The following is a 27,300-nucleotide window of genomic DNA, read 5'->3' on the forward strand; positions in this document are numbered from 1 at the left end:
CAGACCACTTTCAGTCCTTGCAATCTATAGTGCAGACCCTTTCAGTCCTTGCAATCTATAGTGCAGACCAATTTCAGTCCATGCAATCTATAGTGCAGACCCCTTTCAGTCCTTGCAATCTATAGTGCAGACCCTTTCAGACCTTGCAATCTATAGTGCAGACCCCTTTCAGTCCTTGCAATCTATAGTGCAGACCCCTTTCATTCCTTGCAATCTATAGTGCAGACCCCTTTCAGTCCTTGCAATCTATAGTGCAGACCCCTTTCAGTCCTTGCAATCTATAGTGCAGACCCCTTTCAGTCCTTGCAATCTATAGTGCAGATCCCTTTCAGTCCTTGCAATCTATAGTGCAGACCCCTTTCATTCCTTGCAATCTGTAGTGCAGACCCCTTTCATTCCTTGCAATCTTTAGTGCAGACCCTTTCAGTCCCTGCAATCTATAGTGCAGACCCCTTTCAGTCCATGCAATCTATAGTGCAGATCCCTTTCAGTCCTTGCAATCTATAGTGCAGATCCCTTTCAGTCCCTGCAATCTATAGTGCAGACCCCTTTCAGTCCTTGCCATCTATAGTGCAGACCCCTTTCAGTCCTTGCAATCTATAGTGCAGACCAAATTCAGTCCATGCAATCTATACTGCAGACCCTTTTCAGTCCTTGCAATCTATAGTGCAGACCCCTTTCATTCCTTGCAATCTATAGTGCAGACCCTTTTCATTCCTTGCAATCTATAGTGCAGATCCCTTTCAGTCCTTGCAATCTATAGTGCAGACCCCTTTCATTCCTTGCAATCTGTAGTGCAGACCCCTTTCATTCCTTGCAATCTATAGTGCAGACCCTTTCAGTCCTTGCAATCTATAGTGCAGACCCCTTTCAGTCCATGCAATCTATAGTGCAGACCCCTTTCATTCCTTGCAATCTATAGTGCAGACCCCTTTCATTCCTTGCAATCTATAGTGCAGACCCTTTTCATTCCTTGCAATCTATAGTGCAGATCCCTTTCAGTCCTTGCAATCTATAGTGCAGACCCCTTTCATTCCTTGCAATCTGTAGTGCAGACCCCTTTCATTCCTTGCAATCTATAGTGCAGACCCTTTCAGTCCTTGCAATCTATAGTGCAGACCCCTTTCAGTCCATGCAATCTATAGTGCAGACCCCTTTCATTCCTTGCAATCTATAGTGCAGACCCTTTCAGTCCGTGCAATCTATAGTGCATATCCCTTTCAGTCCTTGCAATCTATAGTGCAGACCCCTTTCATTCCTTGCAATCTATAGTGCAGACCCCTTTCAGTCCATGCAATCTATAGTGCAGATCCCTTTCAGTCCTTGCCATCTATAGTGCAGACCCCTTTCAGTCCTTGCAATCTATAGTGCAGACCAATTTCAGTCCATGCAATCTATAGTGCAGACCCCTTTCAGTCCTTGCCATCTATAGTGCAGACCCCTTTCAGTCCTTGCAATCTATAGTGCAGACCAATTTCAGTCCATGCAATCTATAGTGCAGACCCCTTTCAGTCCTTGCAATCTATAGTGCAGACCCTTTCAGACCTTGCAATCTATAGTGCAGACCCATTTCAGTCCTTGCAATCTATAGTGCAGACCCCTTTCATTCCTTGCAATCTATAGTGCAGACCCTTTTCATTCCTTGCAATCTATAGTGCAGATCCCTTTCAGTCCTTGCAATCTATAGTGCAGACCCCTTTCATTCCTTGCAATCTAAAGTGCAGACGCCTTTCATTCCTTGCAATCTATAGTGCAGTCCCTTTCAGTCCTTGCAATCTATAGTGCAGACCCCTTTCAGTCCATGCAATCTATAGTGCAGACCCCTTTCAGTCCATGCAATCTATAGTGCAGACCCCTTTCATTCCTTGCAATCTATAGTGCAGACCCTTTCAGTCCTTGCAATCTATAGTGCATATCCCTTTCAGTCCTTGCAATCTATAGTGCAGACCCCTTTCATTCCTTGCAATCTATAGTTCAGACCCCTTTCATTCCTTGCAATATATAGTGCAGACCCCTTTCATTCCTTGCAATCTATAGTGCAGACCCTTTCAGTCCTTGCAATCTATAGTGAAGACCCCTTTCATTCCTTGCAATCTATAGTGCAGACCCTTTCAGTCCTTGCAATCTATAGTGCAGATCCCTTTCAGTCCTTGCAATCTATAGTGCAGATCCCTTTCAGTCCTTGCAATCTATAGTGCAGATCCCTTTCAGTCCTTGCAATCTATAGTGCAGACCCCTTTCAGTCCATGCAATCTATAGTGCAGACCCTTTCAGTCCTTGCAATCTATAGTGCAGACCAATTTCAGTCCATGCAATCTATAGTGCAGACCCCTTTCAGTCCTTGCAATCTATAGTGCAGACCCTTTCAGACCTTGCAATCTATTGTGCAGACCCCTTTCAGTCCATGCAATCTATAGTGCAGACCCCTTTCAGTCCTTGCAATCTGTAGTGCAGACCCCTTTCAGTCCTTGCAATCTATAGTGCAGATCCCTTTCAGTCCTTGCAATCTATAGTGCAGACTCCTTTCAGTCCTTGCCATCTATAGTGCAGACCCCTTTCAGTCCTTGCAATCTATAGTGCAGACCCCTTTCAGTCCTTGCAATCTATAGTGCAGACTCCTTTCAGTCCTTGCCATCTATAGTGCAGACCCCTTTCAGTCCTTGCAATCTATAGTGCAGACCCCTTTCATTCCTTGCAATCTATAGTGCAGACCCTTTCAGTCCTTGCAATCTATAGTGCAGACCCCTTTCATTCCTTGCAATCTATAGTGCAGACCCCTTTCAGTCCTTGCAATCTATAGTGCAGATCCCTTTCAGTCCTTGCAATCTATAGTGCAGACTCCTTTCAGTCCTTGCAATCTATAGTGCAGATCCCTTTCAGTCCTTGCAATGTATAGTGCAGACCACTTTCAGTCCTTGCAATCTATAGTGCAGACCCTTTCAGTCCTTGCAATCTATAGTGCAGACCAATTTCAGTCCATGCAATCTATAGTGCAGACCCCTTTCAGTCCTTGCAATCTATAGTGCAGACCCTTTCAGACCTTGCAATCTATAGTGCAGACCCCTTTCAGTCCTTGCAATCTATAGTGCAGACCCCTTTCAGTCCTTGCAATCTATAGTGCAGACCCCTTTCAGTCCTTGCAATCTATAGTGCAGACCCCTTTCAGTCCTTGCAATCTATAGTGCAGACCCCTTTCAGTCCTTGCAATCTATAGTGCAGACCCCTTTCAGTCCTTGCAATCTATAGTGCAGACCCCTTTCATTCCTTGCAATCTATAGTGCAGACCCTTTCAGTCCTTGCAATCTATAGTGCAGACCCCTTTCAGTCCTTGCAATCTATAGTGCAGATCCCTTTCAGTCCTTGCAATCTATAGTGCAGACTCCTTTCAGTCCTTGCCATCTATAGTGCAGACCCCTTTCAGTCCTTGCAATCTATAGTGCAGACCCCTTTCAGTCCTTGCAATCTATAGTGCAGACTCCTTTCAGTCCTTGCCATCTATAGTGCAGACTCCTTTCAGTCCTTGCCATCTATAGTGCAGACCCCTTTCAGTCCTTGCAATCTATAGTGCAGACCCCTTTCATTCCTTGCAATCTATAGTGCAGACCCTTTCAGTCCTTGCAATCTATAGTGCAGACCCCTTTCATTCCTTGCAATCTATAGTGCAGACCCCTTTCAGTCCTTGCAATCTATAGTGCAGACCCCTTTCATTCCTTGCTATCTATAGTGCAGACCCCTTTCAGTCCTTGCAATCTATAGTGCAGATCCCTTTCAGTCCTTGCAATCTATAGTGCAGACTCCTTTCAGTCCTTGCAATCTATAGTGCAGATCCCTTTCAGTCCCTGCAATCTATAGTGCAGACCCCTTTAAGCCCTTGCAATCTATAGTGCAGATCACTTTCAGTCCATGTAATATATAGTGCAGACCCCTTTCAGTCCTTGCCATCTATAGTGCAGACCCCTTTCAGTCCTTGCAATCTATAGTGCAGACCAATTTCAGTCCATGCAATCTATAGTGCAGACCCCTTTCAGTCCTTGCAATGCAGACCCATTTCTGTCCTTGCAATCTATAGTGCAGACCCCTTTCATTCCTTGCAATCTATAGTGCAGACCCTTTTCATTCCTTGCAATCTATAGTGCAGATCCCTTTCAGTCCTTGCAATCTATAGTGCAGACCCCTTTCATTCCTTGCAATCTGTAGTGCAGACCCCTTTCATTCCTTGCAATCTATAGTGCAGACCCTTTCAGTCCTTGCAATCTATAGTGCAGACCCCTTTCAGCCCTTGCAATCTATAGTGCAGATCCCATTCAGTCCTTGCAATCTATAGTGTAGACCCCTTTCATTCCTTGCAATCTATAGTGCAGACCCTTTCAGTCCTTGCAATCTATAGTGCAGACCCCTTTCATTCCTTGCTATCTATAGTGCAGACCCCTTTCAGTCCTTGCAATCTATAGTGCAGATCCCTTTCAGTCCTTGCAATCTATAGTGCAGATCCCTTTCAGTCCTTGCAATCTATAGTGCAGACCCCTTTCATTCCTTGCAATCTGTAGTGCAGACCCCTTTCATTCCTTGCAATCTTTAGTGCAGACCCTTTCAGTCCCTGCAATCTATAGTGCAGACCCCTTTCAGTCCATGCAATCTATAGTGCAGATCCCTTTCAGTCCTTGCAATCTATAGTGCAGATCCCTTTCAGTCCTTGCAATCTATAGTGTAGACCCCTTTCATTCCTTGCAATCTATAGTGCAGACCCTTTCAGTCCTTGCAATCTATAGTGCAGACCCCTTTCATTCCTTGCTATCTATAGTGCAGACCCCTTTCAGTCCTTGCAATCTATAGTGCAGATCCCTTTCAGTCCTTGCAATCTATAGTGCAGATCCCTTTCAGTCCTTGCAATCTATAGTGCAGACCCCTTTCATTCCTTGCAATCTGTAGTGCAGACCCCTTTCATTCCTTGCAATCTTTAGTGCAGACCCTTTCAGTCCCTGCAATCTATAGTGCAGACCCCTTTCAGTCCATGCAATCTATAGTGCAGATCCCTTTCAGTCCTTGCAATCTATAGTGCAGATCCCTTTCAGTCCCTGCAATCTATAGTGCAGACCCCTTTCAGTCCTTGCCATCTATAGTGCAGACCCCTTTCAGTCCTTGCAATCTATAGTGCAGACCAAATTCAGTCCATGCAATCTATACTGCAGACCCTTTTCAGTCCTTGCAATCTATAGTGCAGACCCCTTTCATTCCTTGCAATCTATAGTGCAGACCCTTTTCATTCCTTGCAATCTATAGTGCAGATCCCTTTCAGTCCTTGCAATCTATAGTGCAGACCCCTTTCATTCCTTGCAATCTGTAGTGCAGACCCCTTTCATTCCTTGCAATCTATAGTGCAGACCCTTTCAGTCCTTGCAATCTATAGTGCAGACCCCTTTCAGTCCATGCAATCTATAGTGCAGACCCCTTTCATTCCTTGCAATCTATAGTGCAGACCCTTTTCATTCCTTGCAATCTATAGTGCAGATCCCTTTCAGTCCTTGCAATCTATAGTGCAGACCCCTTTCATTCCTTGCAATCTGTAGTGCAGACCCCTTTCATTCCTTGCAATCTATAGTGCAGTCCCTTTCAGTCCTTGCAATCTATAGTGCAGACCCCTTTCAGTCCATGCAATCTATAGTGCAGACCCCTTTCAGTCCATGCAATCTATAGTGCAGACCCCTTTCATTCCTTGCAATCTATAGTGCAGACCCTTTCAGTCCTTGCAATCTATAGTGCATATCCCTTTCAGTCCTTGCAATCTATAGTGCAGACCCCTTTCATTCCTTGCAATCTTTAGTTCAGACCCCTTTCATTCCTTGCAATATATAGTGCAGACCCCTTTCATTCCTTGCAATCTATAGTGCAGACCCTTTCAGTCCTTGCAATCTATAGTGCAGACCCCTTTCATTCCTTGCAATCTATAGTGCAGACCCCTTTCAGTCCTTGCAATCTATAGTGCAGATCCCTTTCAGTCCTTGCAATCTATAGTGCAGATCCCTTTCAGTCCTTGCAATCTATAGTGCAGATCCCTTTCAGTCCTTGCAATCTATAGTGCAGACCCCTTTCAGTCCTTGCAATCTATAGTGCAGACCCTTTCAGTCCTTGCAATCTATAGTGCAGACCAATTTCAGTCCATGCAATCTATAGTGCAGACCCCTTTCAGTCCTTGCAATCTATAGTGGAGACCCTTTCAGACCTTGCAATCTATTGTGCAGACCCCTTTCAGTCCATGCAATCTATAGTGCAGACCCCTTTCAGTCCTTGCAATCTGTAGTGCAGACCCCTTTCAGTCCTTGCAATCTATAGTGCAGATCCCTTTCAGTCCTTGCAATCTATAGTGCAGACTCCTTTCAGTCCTTGCCATCTATAGTGCAGACCCCTTTCAGTCCTTGCAATCTATAGTGCAGACCCCTTTCAGTCCTTGCAATCTATAGTGCAGACCCCTTTCAGTCTTTGCAATCTATAGTGCAGACCCCTTTCAGTCCTTGCAATCTATAGTGCAGACCCTTTTCAGTCCATGCAATCTGTTGTGCAGACCCCTTTCAGTCCTTGCAATCTATAGTGCAGACCCCTTTCAGTCCTTGCAATCTATAGTGCAGACCCTTTCAGTCCTTGCAATCTATAGTGCAGACCAATTTCAGTCCATGCAATCTATAGTGCAGACCCCTTTCAGTCCTTGCAATCTATAGTGCAGATCCCTTTTAGTCCTTGCAATGTATAGTGCAGACCCCTTTCAGTCCTTGCAATCTATAGTGCAGACCTTTTCAGTCCTTGCAATCTATAGTGCAGACCAATTTCAGTCCATGCAATCTATAGTGCAGACCCCTTTCAGTCCTTGCAATCTATAGTGCAGACCCTTTCAGACCTTGCAATCTATAGTGCAGACCCCTTTCAGTCCTTGCAATCTATAGTGCAGACCCCTTTCAGTCCTTGCAATCTATAGTGCAGACCCCTTTCAGTTCTTGCAATGTATAGTGCAGACCCCTTTCAGTCTTTGCAATCTATAGTGCAGACCCCTTTCAGTCCTTGCAATCTATAGTGCAGACCCTTTTCAGTCCATGCAATCTGTTGTGCAGACCCCTTTCAGTCATTGCAATCTATAGTGCAGACCCCTTTCAGTCCTTGCAATCTATAGTGCAGACCCCTTTCAGTCCATGCAATCTATAGTGCAGATGATGTTAAAATTCTTTGTTTCTGTGGCCGACAGTTAACGAGGGTGTCATGTGGCCAGCACGATGACCATCCACCTTTACTTTCCCTAACTAATGTCGGGTAGCCTACTCAATAGATTTGCTTGACTCTGAGACGTCTTATGAATGTCCCAAAATTCAAAATACCGAGATTCGAGACCAAGACTCATCTGGTAGGAAACTAATAAAAGTCACAATGACTGCCCGCTCATGTCGTCACGGTGATTCCTTGTTCGAATCTTGCCCGCTGCCCTATCCTGACGTTATTCAAAGGGTTTTGGTCTAGAGCAGGGGTCGGCAACCTGCGGCTCGCGAGCCACATGCGGCTCTTTGGAAGTTAAGTTGCGGCTCTTTAGTTCTATACCCAAATATTATTTATTTCATCGAAAAAAATTTGAATCGATTAAGTAAGATTTGGCACCGATTCTATCTATCAGACACTTGTACTTGATTTTCATCGCACCTCTTCCCATGTCTTCAAATGTAACATATCTGCAGGTGGAAGATATTCCACTTTCTTCTGCCTTATCAATGATATAGATAATTCTTGCGACATAAAAGACACGGCACAAGTTAGCTTTCTTTCAGATATATGTCTTCCCAAGCATTGCTAGCGCTCTCGTGATAAACTAGAGGAGAAGATTTAGCGAATGCCGTGCAAAAATGCCTTGAAGACAATACGATCGATTTAAATAAATTTATTTCAATAGCAACTGATGGAGCCAGAAGTATGACAGGAAAAAATAAAGCAGAATCTGCGAGTCTCCACGCATTTCTTAGTTTCACTGCCTACTCCAGCAAGAATTGCTGGTCAATAGCACTCTACCATCGTCAGTTTAAAGAATTCTTAAACGAAATGGAGACTCAATATTCCGACCTTCTTCTTCCCAATAATAATAATAATCTTTATTATCCGTAAGGAAATTTGTCTTACAATTTGTGCATTACACCAAACAAAAAACATTATAACTATAAGAAACCAAAGTGTACATTCACACCAGACTTTGTTCTTGAATGAAATAAATACATTCCTAAATGATAAAAGTATTAATCACCCTGAATTGGAGGGCGACAAATGGTTGCAAAAATGTTACTCCATGATGGATATATCAGCAAAAGTAATTAAGATGAATCTAAAACTACAAGAAAATGAAAACCCAGCCGATGTTTTGGTAGAAGATCAGAGCGGTGGCTGAGCAGTAAAGCGCTTGGCTTCCAAACCGTCCCATGTTCGAATCTTGGTGAAGACTGGGATTTTTAATCTCTGGGTATTTTTAGGCGCTTCTAAATCCATCCATCTCTAATGGATACCTGACATTCGTTGGGAAAAATAAAGGCGGTTGGTCGTTGTGCTGGTCACATGACACCCTCGTTAACCGTGGACAACAGAAAGAGATGACTTTTACATCATCTACCCTATAGATCGCAAGGTCTGAAAGGGGAACTTGACTTATTCAGAGCGGCAAGTTACTACATTTTCACTTTCTAAAGCAATATCGCGATAAAACCAGTTGACAGGAATTACTTTAGCACGGTTATTTTTTAAAAAGTGCAGATGAATTTGCTGAGAGATTGGAGCATCTCAAAACCAACAAAACCATTCTAGCATTCATAATAAATATCCTCAACACAAATAGTAACGAAATCCACATTAAGCCATTTGGAATTGATACTGGACTTTAAAAAGTAAAGCTTTTTGGAGTGGAGAATTTACAGATTTGAAAAGTAAGCTGGAAGAGTTGGAGGTCCAGAAAAGTTTGTACGTAACGCAACAAAAGTGGACAGCTTTCCAAGAAATGCCGCGAGATATTCGACACATGGAACTGTCTTCCATATTGCTACAGTAAAGTGAAAAGTTTGGCAATAGGAGTGCTAACTATATTCGGATTGACATATTCATGCAAGCAAGCATTTTCTTACATGAATATAATTAAACCTAAAGTAAGAAGCCAACTAACAAATGAAAATTTAGAGTCTTGTTTGAAACTAAAATCAACATGTTATGAGCCAAATGTATCCAAACTTTCTAAAACTAAAACCATCGCTTTCATTGAATTTGTTTGCTCAATTGTTTTGTTATTGAAGTACAAGTTAGTGTTGTATGTAAATGGTTAATTCTTGTAATTTATTTACTTACATAATAAGTAATTATTTAATAATTCCATAAATATTTTATCTATTTTGTTGTGAAAAACACTAATCATATATTAATAAATAGATATTTTCTTATGAATAAATAGATTCGTTTTTCTTTATCAAAGAACTTTATTTATGCGAGTACTATTTATAGTTGGCAACAAAAAACTTTGTGGCTCTTTAAAAACTTTCAAAAATGGAAATTGTAATTTTTGGCTCTTCCGACTCAAAAGGTTGCCGACCCCTGGTCTAGAGGGTCTGAAGGAACATCCTAAACTTTTTTTATATGTCAATGTTAATACCAAAAACAAAGAAAAATGCTTAACATGTGAAAATACCCCTGTTTCAACCTCATTTATGATATTTAATGGCAAACTTTCGTGACATACCTCAAACACAATTCAACCCCCCTCCCCAATTCCCGATTATATATTTTTCACATCATTCTTTTATCTAAATGAAAAGGAAATAGATCTAATATATTTTTCAAAGTTTTATACAACATTAAAAAGAAATGAGAAGAAAATATGTAGGGCCTATATATTAGAAATGTTATTTAATCTGTGATGGAGAAAACAACAACTCAAACAAGGTCTGTGTTTTATCTAGCCTACATCTATAACTCTTTTCTCCGTCTAGTGTGTAAAGAAATGAAGGTCAAATAGGGTGTTCAGATTTTGTGTTTCCACCCTCCTCCATCTTTTTTTTAGCAAAACTTTTAGGCCAGTGGTGTTAAAGAGTTTGTGTGCTTGTACGTGACCGATTAGATGATATACTAAGTTATTAGGCCCCGTCGTCTGGAACTTGAGCACGCCATGTTTATTTGTTTAACTTCCGGTTCACACCGTTTATCTGCATCCTGTTGCTATTGTCCAGTTGTTTTTTTTCACACATCTGTCAAATCTGTTGTTTTAAACACATTCAGACATGGCCACAGGAATTATTTTTTTTTACATCTTCAGACCTAGCGCCACGTCAAACTATCTGGTAATAAGGATATCACAGATATACAGCAACGTATGACTGTACATCAAGATAGTTTGGAAATACAAGACTGCTTGAAAGAGTGAGAAAAGTAGACAACTAAAGCAAAAAAAAATCTTTATGTATATACAGTGCTTTTTTTTGTAAATAATAGGTGCCGGTACTCAGTGATTGATTGTCTAACTTTTAACTACTAATAAATTAATAATATAAGTTTAAATACAAGAAAAGTAATAATTTTTTCCCCACATTCAATATATATATATATATATATATATATATATATATATATATATATATAAAGAAAGAGAGGTGAAATGGCATAGTAAAATGCACTTGTTTAACAACTGAACTAAACATGTTGCTATATAATTATTTTTTTTTCAAATGTTTTAAGAAACAGTCAGAAATTCGATGGACTTCATTGACTTTTAATTGTCCCACTATCACATGACCACAACGTGTGACAAACACGTGTTTCTATAAAGTGTAGTTTTGTTTTTTTTTCCTTTTATAAAAAAAGCAATCTATTTAAAAAAAAACAACTTAGGTAAGTGATCCAAGCGAAGAAAAAAAAATCCACTCTTGTAATAGTAAAATGATCCATGACCCTTGACCCCGGGTCTTTCTAAGTTAATTGACTTCTACTTCCCAAGTTTATTTGCATACTTACCCAATGTGTTTCCCAGTAATTGGCGATCAGGGCGGGGCCGAAACTACGTGCAGGGTTCAGACCAGCCCTGGTGTATGGAATCTGAAAGAAAAACAAACGCCAGGAAACAGTGAGACACAATTTAGTTGACACTCAAGCATTCCTAGACACATTCACTTCTTCCTAGAGAAAGTAGGTCAAAGGTTGGAAGTTAGTCCAAAGTACAAGATGCAGTAATTCGATGGTTGATTAGCTTAGCTGATAGATCTAAAAAAAATCGATATCGTGGATTAGATTCCCATTCTAGCCATTTTTTTCCTTAAGTTTTTTATGAAACACAAGTGTTTAATTTACAATTATTTGAGCATAACATGTTTGGACTAGACGAGGTATCATCAGAAGCACAAAGGAGTCTATCGAGCTGACATCCTCTCTACATTGCTCTATATCTCAGAAACATGGATAATATAAAAAAACATGAAAAAAAACAACAACTTGGAAACCAATTTCTCATTTGTCTCAGAAAAATACTGAATGTTCAATGCCAACTAAGCGAAGGGAAGCGATCACAACGTGGACAAAGAAAACGCTTCAGGGACACCCTCAAAGCTTCTCTGAAAGCCTTCAGCCTTGACCCTGCCAACTGGGAGACAGAAACACATGACAGAGCATCATGGCGTCGCGCTGTGAAAACTGGCCCACAAATAGCCTAAGACAGGGAACAACGCTGGAAGAAGAAAAGCGTCAGAGAAAAAAAAAGCAAGGCCAATGACACTAGGTCTAGTTGGAATAACCTGCATAGTGTGCAGACGAATGTTCCGGGCTCACATAGGTCTCACCAGTCAAATGAGGAGGCACAAAGCCCCAGTGACTAAAGTGTTCATTATTGAACAACGATGGACCAAGTTATATATATATTAATTAACAGTATTACATTTATCTGAAATTCTCTTTTTTCTTTACTATTTATACAAACATCCGGAACAATCTATTATATAAACTTTTCAATTGTATTCATACCTAAAAATTATTGCGATGTTTTGAAACGTAAAATAAAGGTTAATCAATTTTAATAACTTTTAGTTGTTTTTTTTTTATATCAAGATGACGGATAGACCGACTGACAGACAAAACGCAAAAACAATGCGGCTTTGATCCTCTTTAAATAAATTCTATTAGAACTCAGTGCACCAATGTATATGAACCCTCGTCAAATATCTCGTGTAAATAAAGACATTTTTAGGGTACCGGTACTAGCCTATTGTGAGGTAATGGAATTTTTTTTTCTTTGACGTCATATGAATGAACTCTTTAAATGTAATGTTAAAAGAACGCACTCGGTGCACCAATGTCTATGAACACTCGATAAATGGCTCGTAATGATGAAGGTGATTTTTAGTCTAGCTAGGCCGTGTGACGTAGTGTTTTTTTTTCCTTTGACGTGATATGGAATGAATTCTTTAATTAAAAGAAATGCTAAAAGAACGCACTCGGTGCACCAATGTCTATGATCACTCGATAAATGGCTCGTAATGATGAAGGCGATTTTTTATTCTAGCTAGGTCGTGTGACGTAGTGTTTTTTTTTCCTTTGACGTCATATGGAATGAATTCTTTAAAAGAAATGCTTAAAGAACGCACTCGTTGCACCAAAGTCTATGAACACTCGATAAATGGCTCGTATCGATGAAGGTGATTTTTAGTCTAGCTAGGCCGTGTGACGTAGTGTTTTTTTTTCCTTTGACGTGATATGGAATGAATTCTTTAATTAAAAGAAATGCTAAAAGAACGCACTCGGTGCACCAATGTCTATGATCACTCGATAAATGGCTCGTAATGATGAAGGCGATTTTTTATTCTAGCTAGGTCGTGTGACGTAGTGTTTTTTTTTCCTTTGACGTCATATGGAATGAATTCTTTAAAAGAAATGCTTAAAGAACGCACTCGTTGCACCAAAGTCTATGAACACTCGATAAATGGCTCGTATCGATGAAGGCGTTGTTTTTGTATTTGAAGATTATGGTTCAGTGTTTTATGTATAGTTGCTACTTTACTTTTGAGTCTTCTGTCCTGAAGGCTTTCTAAATTTAGTGATTTTACTAAAGGTGCTACTCTGGTTAAGTGTGAATATTCGTTTGTTATGAATCTCACTGCTCTATTTTGTGTCTGTTCCAGTTTCTTAATGTTATCTTTAGAAAAATGGTAAGTGGAAGTAATAAATGACAAAGACCGCATCACAAATGAAGAGATTAGAAAAAGGATTACTACAACACTAGGACCCCAGAATAGCTTGCTAACTACTGTCAAACAAAACAAAGTAAACTTAAACTCTATGGCTATATCCTCTCAGGGCTCGCAAAGACTTTCCTTCAGAGTAAAAGAAGAAGAATCGATGGGAAGACATCAAAGAATGGACGGACCTGTCATTGAGATTCTATCCAAGGCAAAAACAACAACATAAGAGTGGAGAAAGACTGTCACCATATCTTGTGTGATGTCCCAACGTTTCATCAGACGAAAGGATAGGTGACAGTGACCATTATGACCAAGAAGTCATGAAAAGAGAAGACGTAATCTACTATGTATATTCACCCGTCACTAAATAGCAGGGCCGGACTTAACCATTGTGGGGCCCTATGCGAAACGGATTTTGAGGGGGCAAGTTTGGGTAGGGAAGCGTATAATAAGTGAAATTTAAGAGTTTGTATTAGAAAATAAATTCGTCTATTCGTTTATTCATTCTTTACTACGTACAGAATTACTTTACGAGCCTTGCGTGTAGCAAAGTCTTACAGTATATCATAATAATTCTGTTTCCTATATAGATCACACTCAATAGCTGAAATTACCAAATGTGTCAATCTATCTTTGAGAATTGTTGACCTCAAGTAATTCTTTATTAGTCTGAGGCGCGAGAAGCTTCTTTTACCAGATTACACAATTACGGCTAATGCATAATGCCGTTTTTATTTATCGCCCAAAAATGACAATTTTTGTCTATATATTTCCATATATTTTAAGGACTTTTCGTATATTTTGCAATCTCGGGAGATTTCCAGGAGCTCCTGGTAAATCGACAAGAGGGCGCGGGAAATCAGTTTTAAGTTTAAAAAATGGTTTAATTTAATTTATACACCTTGACTTAGCACGGGTCCTATGAAAGTGCGGGGCCCACTGAATCGCATAGGTTGCAGTGGCCTAAGGCCTGCCCTGCAAAATAGCGGCGTATGCTACGCCGCCGGTCGACTAGTTGTATATAATATATTTAGTATACTCGGTACATTCAAACTGAAGAGTGACATGGTAAAAAAAAAAAAAGAATTCTATGTTGATTGAAAGAGCTCTGACTTACTGCAAATAAGTGGCCTACGACAACAGCAAGTCCGATGGTCAGTGGGAAAGATCCTCTTAGGTCACTTCTTTTGTCATCCAGAGATGAGAAGAAGGCCAGAACATACACGAATGTCACCAAGACCTCAACACCAAAACCTTTTGGATGGAACAGAACATATTTGATGATACGAGATAAATAAAAAAGTCACTTGATAAGTCATCAGTTTTACACGCAATAAGTCACCAATTTAACACTCAATAAATCACCGGCTTAACTCTTAATAAGTCACCAATTTAATACTCAATAAGTCACCGATTTCACACTCAGTAAGTCACTGATTAAACACTCAATAAGTCACCAGTTTAACACACATAATGTCGAAACTCTTTAGAAAAATGGTAAGTGGACGTAATAAAAAGGAAAATAAATAGTACTTTGAACGAGATAAAAACCTACATTGACAATGGTGTCACTTCAAGCTAGTTGACTATGTACACACTCTGATTTTCTTCCTATCAGTGACAGTCTACTTCTATTCCTTCTAACTGTGACAAAGGTCTATCTAAACAAAGCAAGACTCACCTTGGGCTGAACTGATCCCAGTCTGTAAAGCGTTGGACCCGAATTGGGATCGAGCTGGACCAAGACCGTACAACAAACCCGCACCAACCACTCCTCCTATCACTTGAGCAAGTATGTACAATACACCTCTATAAGTAAGAAAGAAAAGTCAATACCGGAATATAAGTTTGTCCAGGTTTGAAGAGTAAGATTTAAAAGAATGACCATGTCTAATAAACTCGATATTTTCATACAGGGAGGCAAATCCATACATATTAAGATATTTGGTGTATCCGGTGTACAGAAGTTTTGATTAGCAAATTTTTTTCATAAACCATAAACCATAAATTTTCTGCACTTTTCATCACCGTGGAATCAAATGTGACTCCATAGTTACTCTTCACGTGTAGAGCAAAGTAATTTTTAGCGGCCCCCGAAAGGGAAAAAGACGCTATTAGTTTTGTGTGGTTTGTCTGTCCGTCCGTCTGTCCCGTTTAGATCTCGTAAACTAGAAAAGATATTGAAAATCCGACATCATAATATTTTAGACCATTCAAATTTCTGATAAACGGCTACTTTATTCTTTTCTGAAAGCGAAAAATCTAATTTTTAAAATCAATTATGAAAGCAGTTTTTTTCATAAAAATACACCATTTTTACAACTATTCACTATTAATAGTAACAAACACTGGAGGCTATTTAGTAAAGGAGATAATTACTTACCATATTTATGCAAACGGTTTTAGATTTTTTTCCCAAAAACATATTTTTTTTTTACAATTGTATTACAAAGTTAATTAAGTAAATTCTGTCATACTAACTACTACATTTACTTTTATTTTTGAAAAGATAAAAAATCTATTTAGTATGTATATAAGTGGGGCATAATGTACAACAACAATTAATAAGTAGTTTTACATATCACAGTGATTTCAGGATAGCATGTAGCTAGTCGGAGATTTTTTCTTTGGACCCTTTACAAAACAATTAGACCACTTAGATAATCATTATAAGAAATCTGTTAGGCCAGGTTCACATCTAACTTCCCATTCACTTTTACCTATCCCTTGGTCTGCTGGACCGTTGGGGCACCACACAAGATCTGTCAACCTTCATTTTCCATTCTTCTGTCATTTGCCTTTGATAGAATTTCATTCTGATATTCTTTATGAAAAGATTGAAACCTGCCTTTTTACTGTCTGGGTGGACCACTTCGGGGGCTGATTTTGAGTTTGTGTTTTCACACAAACTGTCATTGTAACCATTTTATTCTTTAGATAGTAACAGTGATCTTTCAATATGACGTCCTGTTGATTTGTCTATTTATTAAAAAATATCTAACAATCTTTCACTTTTCATTTTCTTTTTTCCTTTGGGTGACATAAGTTCGCTACCACATTGATTGAAATCGCTTTCTCCTCAACCCTCTTTTTTTTTTTAGAAAGAGTAAACAAAGAGCAGATTACTCTTATTAACTTTCAGTGTGAAAATCCTCCATTGGATATTGTCCACATAGTTTCATGCTAAAGGTTATTTACTGTAGGTAATCTACTCTTTCTTTACACATTTGAGTTTAACTTGAAAAAATGCAAAACAGCAAAAAAAAAAAAAAAATTAGATGTATGTTTTTTTTTTATGTATAGTTTATCAAGATGTCAATATTCTGTACACCAGATACATAACAAAACTTGCTATTAATGGCTTTGCCTTCATTTTAATGAAAATCTCCAACATTCGATAATTAAAACTAGTTTTAAATTTCAATATGCCTGTATTTTTTTCTCTTGCTGTTCCTTCGCAATTCATCACAAGTATTCTCAAACATTCAGTGCAAGATGTCTAGACTGAAATGATTTCAGAGTCCCCTACCTTACGATGCTCACCCGCCGCGTGAACAAGGCAGCAACTGTGATTGCTGGATTGAAGTGAGCGCCTGAGATGTGGTTAAAGATCCACACCACTGTGGCAACAGCGAGGCCGAAGGTCAGCGCAACCCGGACATGGTCTGATGTTCCATTGACCCATGTGCCACATCCCAAAAGTGTGATCACTGGAATAGGGAAGAAAATAGTTAAAAGACGAAACATTATTGAGCTAATATTATTAGTTAAAAGACGAAACGTTATTGAGCTAATACGAATAGTTAAAAGACGATACGTTATTGAGCTAATATTCATTGTTTAGACCGAATTAGTCAAAGTTTGATATGAAATACCTTGAAGTGTTCATCTGCCAAGTATTAATCTTACATTCAGTGTTTAGAGTTTAGATCAAATTATTATTTACAGTCTATAGTAAAGTAAGGTATCTATCTATTCATGATCTTGCGATCTATAGGGCAGATGCTGTAAAGGTAATTTGTTTCTATTGCCCATGTTGGCAAACGAGGCTGTTTTGTGGCCAGCACAAGACCAACCGCTTTACTTTCCCCAACTCATCTCAGCTACTCTTTAGAGGTAGCATATGCAATCATTTTTAAGTACGTATAGAAAGGCATTGAGTCTCTTTGATTAAAATAATTAGTTGACGTGAACGCTGTGGTCATAATAGTAGATCACATGGGAACCGAAATTTACGACTTCGAATGCTTTTTTTTTTTTTAAAGTCTTACTTTTCAAAGTAACAAGAAAATAGAAAGCTAATATAGGGGTATAACCTCGTAGGCGACCCCTGTTTGAATTATACATTACGTTTTTAAAAAATCAAATTTAACTTTTAAAAAAATATATTTTTTGCTTTCATAAGACTTGAACCAATTTTCGTGATTTAAAAGTGACACCTAGACAGACAGACAACACATACACACACACAAACACACAAATATCTGCTTTTCCCCTTCTATAGCTACTTTAAAAAACACTATTATTCAATGTGTATTCTGGTGTTTTCCACACAACCTGCTAACTTTATGTTCAACTATATGTTAAAGGCCAGCAATTTGTGTGTGTAAAGTCTGTAAATGTTCAGCCAATTATCTTGGATGTGACCTGTATCATGGTATATCTGTACCATGCGGAGAGAGCAAGACGCCAAAGGAGTAAATTCATTCTACATGCATTCAATCAGTAAATGAGAGTCAATGTGTACACACGGGCACGTAACTCTGGGTGTCCAACTGAGCAAATATTTATATTTTTTAAACATGGACCTGAAGATACATATTTAAGATGGTAGACTTTAGTACAAGAAAATGTATGTAGGTGTCTTACAACTCTTTTGAAAATAGTTTCACCTGTTAATTAATTAAATAGTTGCATGGTCGAGCGGTATGCGCGCTGGACTGTCGTTCGTTCGTCTCGATGGTTCCGGGTTCATACCCTGCCCGCTGCCTTCCCTCATCGTCCTGCGGTTACTTGTGTGTGTTATGAAGCCTCATACTTCTGTACATAAGAAACACCAGACGTCTGTACATAATAAAGCCTCAGACTTCTGTACACAATGAAGCCTCAGACTTCTGTACATAAAAAAGCCTCATATGTCTGTACATAATGAAGGCTCATACTTCTGTACATAAAGAAGCCTCATACGTCTGTACATAATGAAGGCTCATACTTCTGTACATAAAGAAGCCTCATACGTCTGTACATAATGAAGGCTCATACTTCTGTACATAAAGAAGCCTCATACGTCTGTACATGAAGTAGCCTCAGACTTCTGTACATAATGAAGGCTCACACCTCTGTACACAATGAAACCTCAGACTTCTGAAAATAAATAAGCCTCATACATTTGTACATAATGAAGCCTTATACGTCTGTACAGAATAAAGCCTCAGTCTACGTAATGAAGCCTCGAGATCAATTTTTGTACATGAAGAAGCCTCATACATATGTACATAAAGAAGCCTCATACTTCTGTACATAAAGAAGCCTCATACTTCTGTACATAAAGAAGCCTCATACATTTGTACATAATGAAGCCTTATACGTCTGTACAGAATAAAGCCTCAGTCTACGTAATGAAGCCTCGAGATCAATGTTTGTGGCGCTGATGCGACCCTTGATACAAACATTGGAGATGCACATAGACCAAACAAGTTTGGATAGCACTCTATTTTACGAATCTATTTCTGACATTTTTCGCTTGGGAAGACGTGTCTCATGATACGAGTGAATAATTCTAAGGAATGTTTTGAAAAGTGAAGACACTGAAAATCTTCATCTCAACATTTCAACCGGCCAATGGTCACTTTAATAACATCAAAACGTCTGGACGTATATTCTTTGTTCTGTTTCCTTTAATAACATCCAAGCGTCTGGACTTATATGCTTTGTTCTGTTTCCGTACTTTGCTTAACATTACGCTACATACTACACTGGAACGTTGGAATGCTGGAGGAAACCAAATCTACAACTTCCTAAGCTTCAGTTGGCCTTAGAGTTCATTGTTCGTCCCTTACCGCACCCATTGGCGGATCCAGGGGGGGGGGGCGGTAGGGGTGATCGCCCCCCCCCCTTTGGGGAGACGGACGAATTTCAGTATAGAATTCACACAATTTGTATACGAATTTATTAATTATCTTAATAATATATACTAATTATTTATATTTCAACCCATTTAATGATCATTTCACGGCTTGCTAACAGAGTCTATTAAATATATATATGATTAAAACTTGTTATTGGTATTTTAACCGGTCTTTATATTATGTAGTTCATCTGTTGGCCGATTGGGGGGGGGGGGAGCGAATACCTCTACTGCCCTTCCCATCTAAACCCTTTGAGTGGGGGGGGGGGCGGTCCGTTTTTATGGAGAAATCATAGTATGTGAACAAAATTAGTCGAATATCTATATAATATAAACAGGTGGAAGTGCGATACATGCAATCACCTTCCCCCCATCGGACAAACCAATACTTTTTCTTTTTGTATTATAGTTAAGAAATTACAAACTTTTAAAAATCTGTCACTAATATAATTTATATAGGCTATAAAGTAAATTCTTATATCGAGTCGCCCAACCCCTATTCTTTAATGCAAAATGCAATCATTAGCAGAAATAATAAAAAGGAGCGAGGATTAATCGTTTTCATTTTATCGCCCTTCCCCTTTCCAGACAGAGTTTGTGTAATTTCACATGAATTTATCATAACTATTTTAAGAAAGACTTTGCTTTGGAAAAGTTATAGGCCTAATTCAAACGAAATTTTTCAATATAACAGTCACGGTTGAGATGAGTTCAAAAGCCAGATAATCTTTTCCTGGTCGACTTTTTCCAACCTTTACTCTATCTCATATTTTTCTAGTTGAATAAATTTAGGACTATAATTCAAAATTTATGCTTACATTTTATTTAATATTATTAATCGAATATTTTTTTTTCGGCGGCGATCCTCAAAGCCTTAATCTAAATATGTGGGGTATCTTATCTTTTCAAAGAACAAATCGTTTTTATTTGCAATGTATTAATGGACTATAAATTCATATTAGAATATCTTTCCACATTTTTCAAAAGGTCCTTTATAATAGAATGAATAATAAGCTGTATGTCAGGAGAATGCGTTACTGCTGTGAAGAATGTCAGAAAACGCTTTTAGCGTCGAGGCTTCGCCCCGAACCTCACTGATGAATAATATGCTGTAGATGTAAGGAGAATGCGTTTCTGCAGTGAAGAATGTACGAAAATGCTTTTGGCGTCTGGGCTTCGCCCCGAACCCCACTAATAATGAATGAGCTGTAGATGTCAGGAGAATGCGTTTCAGCCATGAAAATGCAAGAAAACGCTTTTGGCGTCGGGGATTCGCCCCGAACCCCACTGTTTAATAATGAGCGTTAGATGTCAGGAGAATGCGTTTCTGCAGTGAAAAGTGCAAGAAAACGCTTTTGGCGTCGGGGCTTCGCCCCGAACCCCTCTTGGGAAAGCTTACAGCGCTCTCTCAGACCCCCAAGCTTGCAAGAGAAAGGCCTCAACATGACTGTTTTTTTTTGTTTTTTTTCGTTGAAGATAGAGAAACAGTCTTATTTTATTCTCATATATCAAATATATATATGTATATATATATATATATATATATATATATATATATATATATATATATATATATATAAATATATATGCTGTATGCACGTTTATGCATAGGGTTTACTGGGCGTTAGGGTTAGGGTTTGGAAAAAAATCGCCCCCCCCCCACTCCAAAGTTCTGGATCCGCACCCTCCCATTAAACATGGACGCGATGACGTCACATGGATAACTAACATGTAGATCACCTTGCCACTTTTCACTTTTGACATTTTAATGGTTCCTTCTGCATGACATGAAGTTTACAGACATGTTTCTTCAGGGAATTCGTTGTTAAGTTCATGTTTCTTAAGGCACGTGTTGAAGCGTCAATTAAGTTTTCAGCATTATCATTAGCACGTGCAGACACAGGTTTGAGTACATGGGAGGGTCACTTTATATCTGCTTGATGATGATAATGAGAGAGAGAGAGAGAAAGAGAAAGATAGGCAATATATTTTAAACATAGCATGAATTTTTGTTGGCTAATGTTGGTTACTTAACCTTTGACCTATGTTGCTCAAACGATACATAGCAACATTGGTAGAAACAAGACCAAACCAATCTAGATCTCAATATAGTTTGAAATATAATTCTATACTTATATTTTTTGTTAATATTTGTGTGTCGTCACATAACTAAAAGCTCACAAAAACACATTTCCTTGCAGTTCTAGATTTTTTTTTTTAGTTTTATAGGGGGGGAAAAGATATTCAATGCTTTACTTTGCCATTAAGCTTAATGCTCACTTCAGGGGAGTAGCAAGAAATTTTCCATCGTTTGGGGGCTAGGGAGCTGACCTCTTTGGGGGATCCCTGCATTTTGCTTGATATTTAATTTTTAATATAAAAAAACTCATTTGGGGCCCCCCTCAAGTGGTTGAGGGGGGCCCGGGGGATTTTCAAATTCTCCCCTCCTCCTCCCCCCACCCTAGTTACGCCACTGGGTCCCTTTAAGCATCACCAAGATTACTTTGTCATCAAGCTCAATGGGCCATTAAGCATAACCGAGATTACTTTTGTCATCAGTCTCAATGTGCCCGTGCTACTGGGCGGTGATAGTGTAACTATTGCCTGAGAGAAAATAAAGGCAAAGATACAGTTTGATTTGGTTATTGCTGTTGAAAACTTCTTTAAAAAAAAAAAAGTTGTAGGTAAAGTTGCGAGTGAATAGAACAAAAAGAATAGGTTATTAAAAGATAAATTTAGAACTTGAGTGTCTCTGGCATAAAGAGAGAAAGAGAGAGAAAGAGAGATAGATAGAGAGAAAGAAAGAGAGAAGGAGGGAGGGAGGCCATGTGATATTGACAAAATTGAGAGAAGCATTCAATCAGCATTCTAAGATATTATTTTTTAAAAATTAGCTCCTTCAAAAGTGTGCCATAGACTTATTTCCTTTCTAGAAATATTTGAGATTCAGCCAATATCTGAAAAAAATAATTTGAGAGAAAACAAGATTACAAAGACAGTTAGTGTGGAAACACAAACTCAAAACAAGTGGTCCACCCAGGCAGGCTTCAATATTTTCAGAAAGAACATCCAAATGAAATTATATCAAAGACAAATGAGAGATAAGAATGGAGAAAGAAGGTTGACAGATCTTGTGTAGTGCCCCAACGGTAAAGCTGATCAAAAGATAGGTGCAAGTGAATGCAAAGTATTGCAAAGTTAGATGTGAACCTGGCCTAACTAGTTCCCCTTTCAGACCTTGTGGTATATAGGGCAGATGATGTAAAGTTCATCTGTTTTTGTGGCCTACGGTTAACGAGGGTGTCATGTAGCCAGCACAGCGACCAACCGCCTTTACTTTTCCCCAACTAATATCAGGTACCCATTGGAGCTGGGTGGACTCAGAGGCGCCTAAGGATTCCAAAGTAGAAAATCCCAGTCTTCACCAGGATTCGAACCCGGGCCCGCCCGGTTCGGAAGCCAAGCGCTTTACCGCTCATCTACCGCGCCTCTCGTGGCGTAACTGATGTCTTATAATTGATGTAATTTTTTGAAAAGGTTCAATCTCTTATTCGAATGCTCAAAAAAAAAAATTAAAAAAAATTTCGCAATAAAAAATAGTTCTCGTAAATGATGTTTACAAGATTACTATTCGTTTTTATTTAGGCCTAACTTATAATGCATACTAATTAGCTTTTTCTTTTTAAAAAACTGCTTGCATAACTGATTTTAAAAATTAGATTTTTCGCTTTCAGAAAAAAAAAAAGTAGCCGTTGCATCAGAACTTTGAATGGTCTAAAATATTGTGATGTCGGATTTTTAATATCTTTTCTAGTTTACGAGATCTAAACGGGACAGACGGACAGACGGACAGACATTTCGCACAAAACTAATAGCGTCTTTTCCCCTTTCGGGGGCCGCTAAAAGTGATTTGCGTTCAAATCTTAGAATAGCCAGTGTTCAACAAAATAACTTTTGTTTAACCTTTTGTCTCTGTTAAAAAAATAACTGCCTTCAATAACCAAAGTTTGGTTTAGGCCAAATTGGTACTTAAATTTTCCTCTAATGTTCAAAATTGTATTTCCAGAACTATTGATTTTCATCTACGTTGGAGGAATTAATGTTACATCCCCCTTCATCCCCCACGAGGTCCCTCTGCAAGACAATTAACTGTACCATAAACATACTTTTGCATGGTGTAGGGTGTGGAAACGGTAAAAAAGGTACACTTTGAATGCGAGGCCTGGTGCCCCCGTTAGCAACCCTAACGCCACTTCTGCTTACAAATCATGTAAAAGGGATGGCTCCTTTTCGCCAGTTACAAAAAAACTTGTACAAAACGGTAATACAATGTCAGCTTTAACTGAGAGTCTTGGCGATGAAGAAAAAAAATGTGTAATATTTCCGGTGGCTACACGGACCCAGCGGGGAAGTTGTGGAGCAAGGGGCGACAGACAAAAAGATTAAAAAAAAACTATTAAGTTATCGCAAAAAAAAAAAAAAAAAGAATAATTAAAACGTACTGAGTGAGCACAAAAAAAAAAGAACAAAATCACGTGACCTAGGTGTCTACGCAGGTCCGGATGGTTCTACCAAAGTGTTAAGACTAAGAGCATGTACACGAGGCCTGTTTATCTTGTCCCCCCTGTCTCTGCAGCACCAGTGGTTTCACGGCGCCAGTGTTTAAAAAAAATGGGGGGGGGGAGACGAGAGGAATGAGGGAATAGTATTGCTTTCATCTCTTGGTAGCCTCCCCTCCCCCCCTTTATTCTAAGGCGGGAGTTTAAAACGAAGAGGCTTATTGCTACTAGTTCTAGAAGGAATCTCCTTTTGGCGTTCGTTTTTTTTTGTGTCGCATGTTTGGATTAAAGATGACTTAAAGTTAGATATTAAATAATACTATTACTGAAAGATGATCCTGTTTTGTTTCTCCCAGAGAATCCTATAATGAGAGCCTCAGGTCAAGTAAAGACTTAGCCTCAGGTCAAGTAAAGACTAAGCCTCAGGTCAAGTAAAGACTTATCCTCAGGTCAAGTAAAGACTTAGCCTCAGGTCAAGTAAAGACTTATCCGCAAGAAAGAGTATAATGGCAAATAAGGAGAGATTGAGGAAGCGATTAAGGAATGGACGGGCCTGTCTATGGTCAAAGACACAGAGGAATGAAGAAAAACCGTAGACAGATCTTTTGTGATGCCCCATCGGTCCAACAGACTAAAGGACAGATGAAGGTGAAGTTACTTCTTGGGCAACAAAAGGAAAAGGGTGTATGAAAGGAAGTGTCTAAAGCGAAAGTATATGCCCAGTGAAAGTATATGCCAAGTGAAAGTACATGTCCAGCGAAAGTACATGTCCATCGAGGAAAAAGATGTGATCGATCTAAAAGCTTACGCCATTTTGTGTCATCCACACAAACTATTTGCGCTAACTCTAATGTCAAATCAGCAGGCGATGCTCAACGTAAATTTAAATAACATCCAGTTGACTGAAATCATTGCCTTCATACAGCTAGTGATACAGTTGGAATGATAAGTACGATACATATTTTTATAGAAATAAAATTATAACTAAACACAAAATTTATCGTAATTTATATAAGGAACTGACCTCAAAACTGTGACGAAAACCTTATCAAAGTTTAAATTTTATGTGTATTATTACTATACTACCATCCAACATCGTGTTTAACTACTGCAATTATTTTACTTGTATTTAAAGCATTGTTTTTCCTTAGTAATAATGTGTCTCCCCTTTATACGAGTTATAGAATTAGACAGTGCTTTTTTTTTTTGTAAAAAAAATGAAATAGGTGCCGGTACTCAGTGATGGATTGCCTAACTTTTAACTACTAACAAATTAATAATGAACGTTAAAATACAAGAAAAGTCATAATTTTTTCCCCACATTAAAAAGGTACCGGTACCTACCGCCACACAAAAAAAAAAGCACTGGAATTTGAGCTTGGGAAAATTCTCAAATTTTTAACTTAAATGCAGAAATGTTGGGGAAAAAAACAACATCATGTGACCAAAGAACTCGTGACATGTACTTTAGTGCAGTTGTTTATAAAATAAGTTGATCTAGACTAGATGCTGGCAGAGAAAATGTAATGCAAGAAACAGCGAAGTATTTAAGGTTTGTTTCCGATCTAGTTTGAGCCAACTAATATCACGCTTCAGTGGTATTTGGAGCTTCTGACCATAGTAGTGGTGATGCTTACTACATCAGCCCTAAAACTTCTAAAAAAAAACTTTAAATCATTTTATTATGACCATTGTATTGGATGGCTGCCTGGTCATGTGGTATGCGCTCTGGACTCTTGTTCGATGGTCTCTATGGTCAGTGGTTTAAACCCTGTCTGCTGCTATCCCCCGTTGGCCTGTGGGAGGTTTGTGATAGGATGTGATTATCTTCAAAGCTGTAGGAACATCCGAAACTTGTAAAACATAAAACATACTTGATACGCATAATTATTAGCGCCTAAACGTGATTTGTATAATTATTAGCGCCTTAACTTGATTCGTATAATTATAAGAGCCTTAACTTGATTCGCATAATTATTAGCGCCTTAAGTTTTGCATCGCATAATTATTATCTCCTTAACACAATATTTAGCTTCAATTTTGCTCTCAATGTGTAAAGAACGACTTCATTGTAATGAACAAAGTTGTCAAAACAGACTCACCTAATGTTCCAATGAACTCAGATGGCAAGGCTAGCCACAAGTTAGCAGAGCGGAGATCTTCTACGTTTTCCTTCATGATCCTAAGCATGGCATATGGAAGTCGCTACTGACTATTCAAACTTTTTTTTTTGTTGCACTTTTTTCACTCACGGGGGGCAAAGCGCAAACACACTCACGGAAATAAGTACTATATTCTTACGCTTGACTAAGTAGCAGCGACTTTCTAGCGGCTTCTCTCCGGACACTGGAAGCTCATTGGTTAGTTTTGAAGAAAAAAAATGGCTCAACGGTTCCTCTGCTACCCCTGGGGAGGGAATCACTAGCTCTGTGGAAGGATGGGGTAAAGTATGCTCGATCTAAAACGCGCGCGACCCAGATGGTGGAAGCTACGGGGCAGTAATGATTCGTTTTTATACATCTTTCCAGGCCTTCCCAGTTCTAACCCTCCCCTCCCCCCTCCCTTCAGTCCCCGCAGATACACTCACACAAAATGCTGGAACCCACCTGCAGTTATGTACATCCCCCTCCCCCATTACTATACAACCAAGCAACTACCACCCATACATAAACTTTAACACCCCCCTCCATTTTCCCCCCTCTACTATCACTACACTGAAGCTACATTATCTAAAGAAAGAAAAAAAAAGGGGGGGGGTTGCAAGGGTAAAAATGGAGCAGGGGGTGGGGGGTATGAGAATAAAAAAATAGAGCGAAGAAACAAAATTCCTCTTCTGGAATTCGAACCACCATCCAGCCCAAGGACGCTGCTAGCGTAGTGTAGAGCGTAAACACTGGCGGTTGTGGTGTAGATTGTTCAGATAGGGTGGGAAGGCCGGTGGTTGAAAGGGGGGAGGGTTATCATTGAGTGAGGGTAAAGTTGGGTGAGCAAAGAAATGAACTAGCCAGTGCTTGATAGACCAGTGGATAGTCTACTTCACGCCACGGAATGAATCCTGCTCTTGTTTGAACAGAAATTCCAGATATGCTAACGCGAACATCCAACCAAACAAGAAGAAACTCTAATTCGTGCACACTTCTTAATACAAGCGTTTCTAGGTTATCTCCGTGTCCTGAGTGTCCGCTTCATCTAAATACCATTTATAGCTTTCATTTCTTTATTATCGCCTTTGAGGTGTACACATGTCGCTTAAACCCATAGCTCATTACAGAGCATAATCTATAAGTACAATGCTAAGCTGTCACCATGGCCGAAGTATATCCATGTAAAAAACGGCGGTATGTCATGGTTATGTGTTAAGAGCTTAAATGTCATTGGTGTGCGTACAAATGGC

The 27,300-nt window shown here is 39.0% G+C and overlaps 1 protein-coding gene across 1 annotated transcript in view; it reads right to left on the minus strand.

Moving 5' to 3' along the window:
* LOC106052870 (aquaporin-5-like) overlaps positions 1–26,399 on the minus strand; it is a 42,123-nt gene extending 15,724 nt beyond the window's left edge. The window contains exons 1-5 of the mRNA XM_013208330.2: positions 26,009–26,399; positions 16,750–16,930; positions 14,902–15,029; positions 14,338–14,474; positions 11,008–11,088 (exon numbers count right to left, since the gene is read on the minus strand). Coding sequence (XP_013063784.2) covers positions 11,008–11,088; positions 14,338–14,474; positions 14,902–15,029; positions 16,750–16,930; positions 26,009–26,096 — 615 coding nt within the window. The 5' untranslated portion in view covers positions 26,097–26,399. The remainder of the gene's footprint in view (positions 1–11,007; positions 11,089–14,337; positions 14,475–14,901; positions 15,030–16,749; positions 16,931–26,008) is intronic.
* Positions 26,400–27,300: the final 901 nt, after the last annotated feature.

The sequence above is a fragment of the Biomphalaria glabrata genome, chromosome 7 (assembly GCF_947242115.1).
Source record: "Biomphalaria glabrata chromosome 7, xgBioGlab47.1, whole genome shotgun sequence".
Lineage (NCBI taxonomy): Eukaryota > Metazoa > Mollusca > Gastropoda > Planorbidae > Biomphalaria > Biomphalaria glabrata.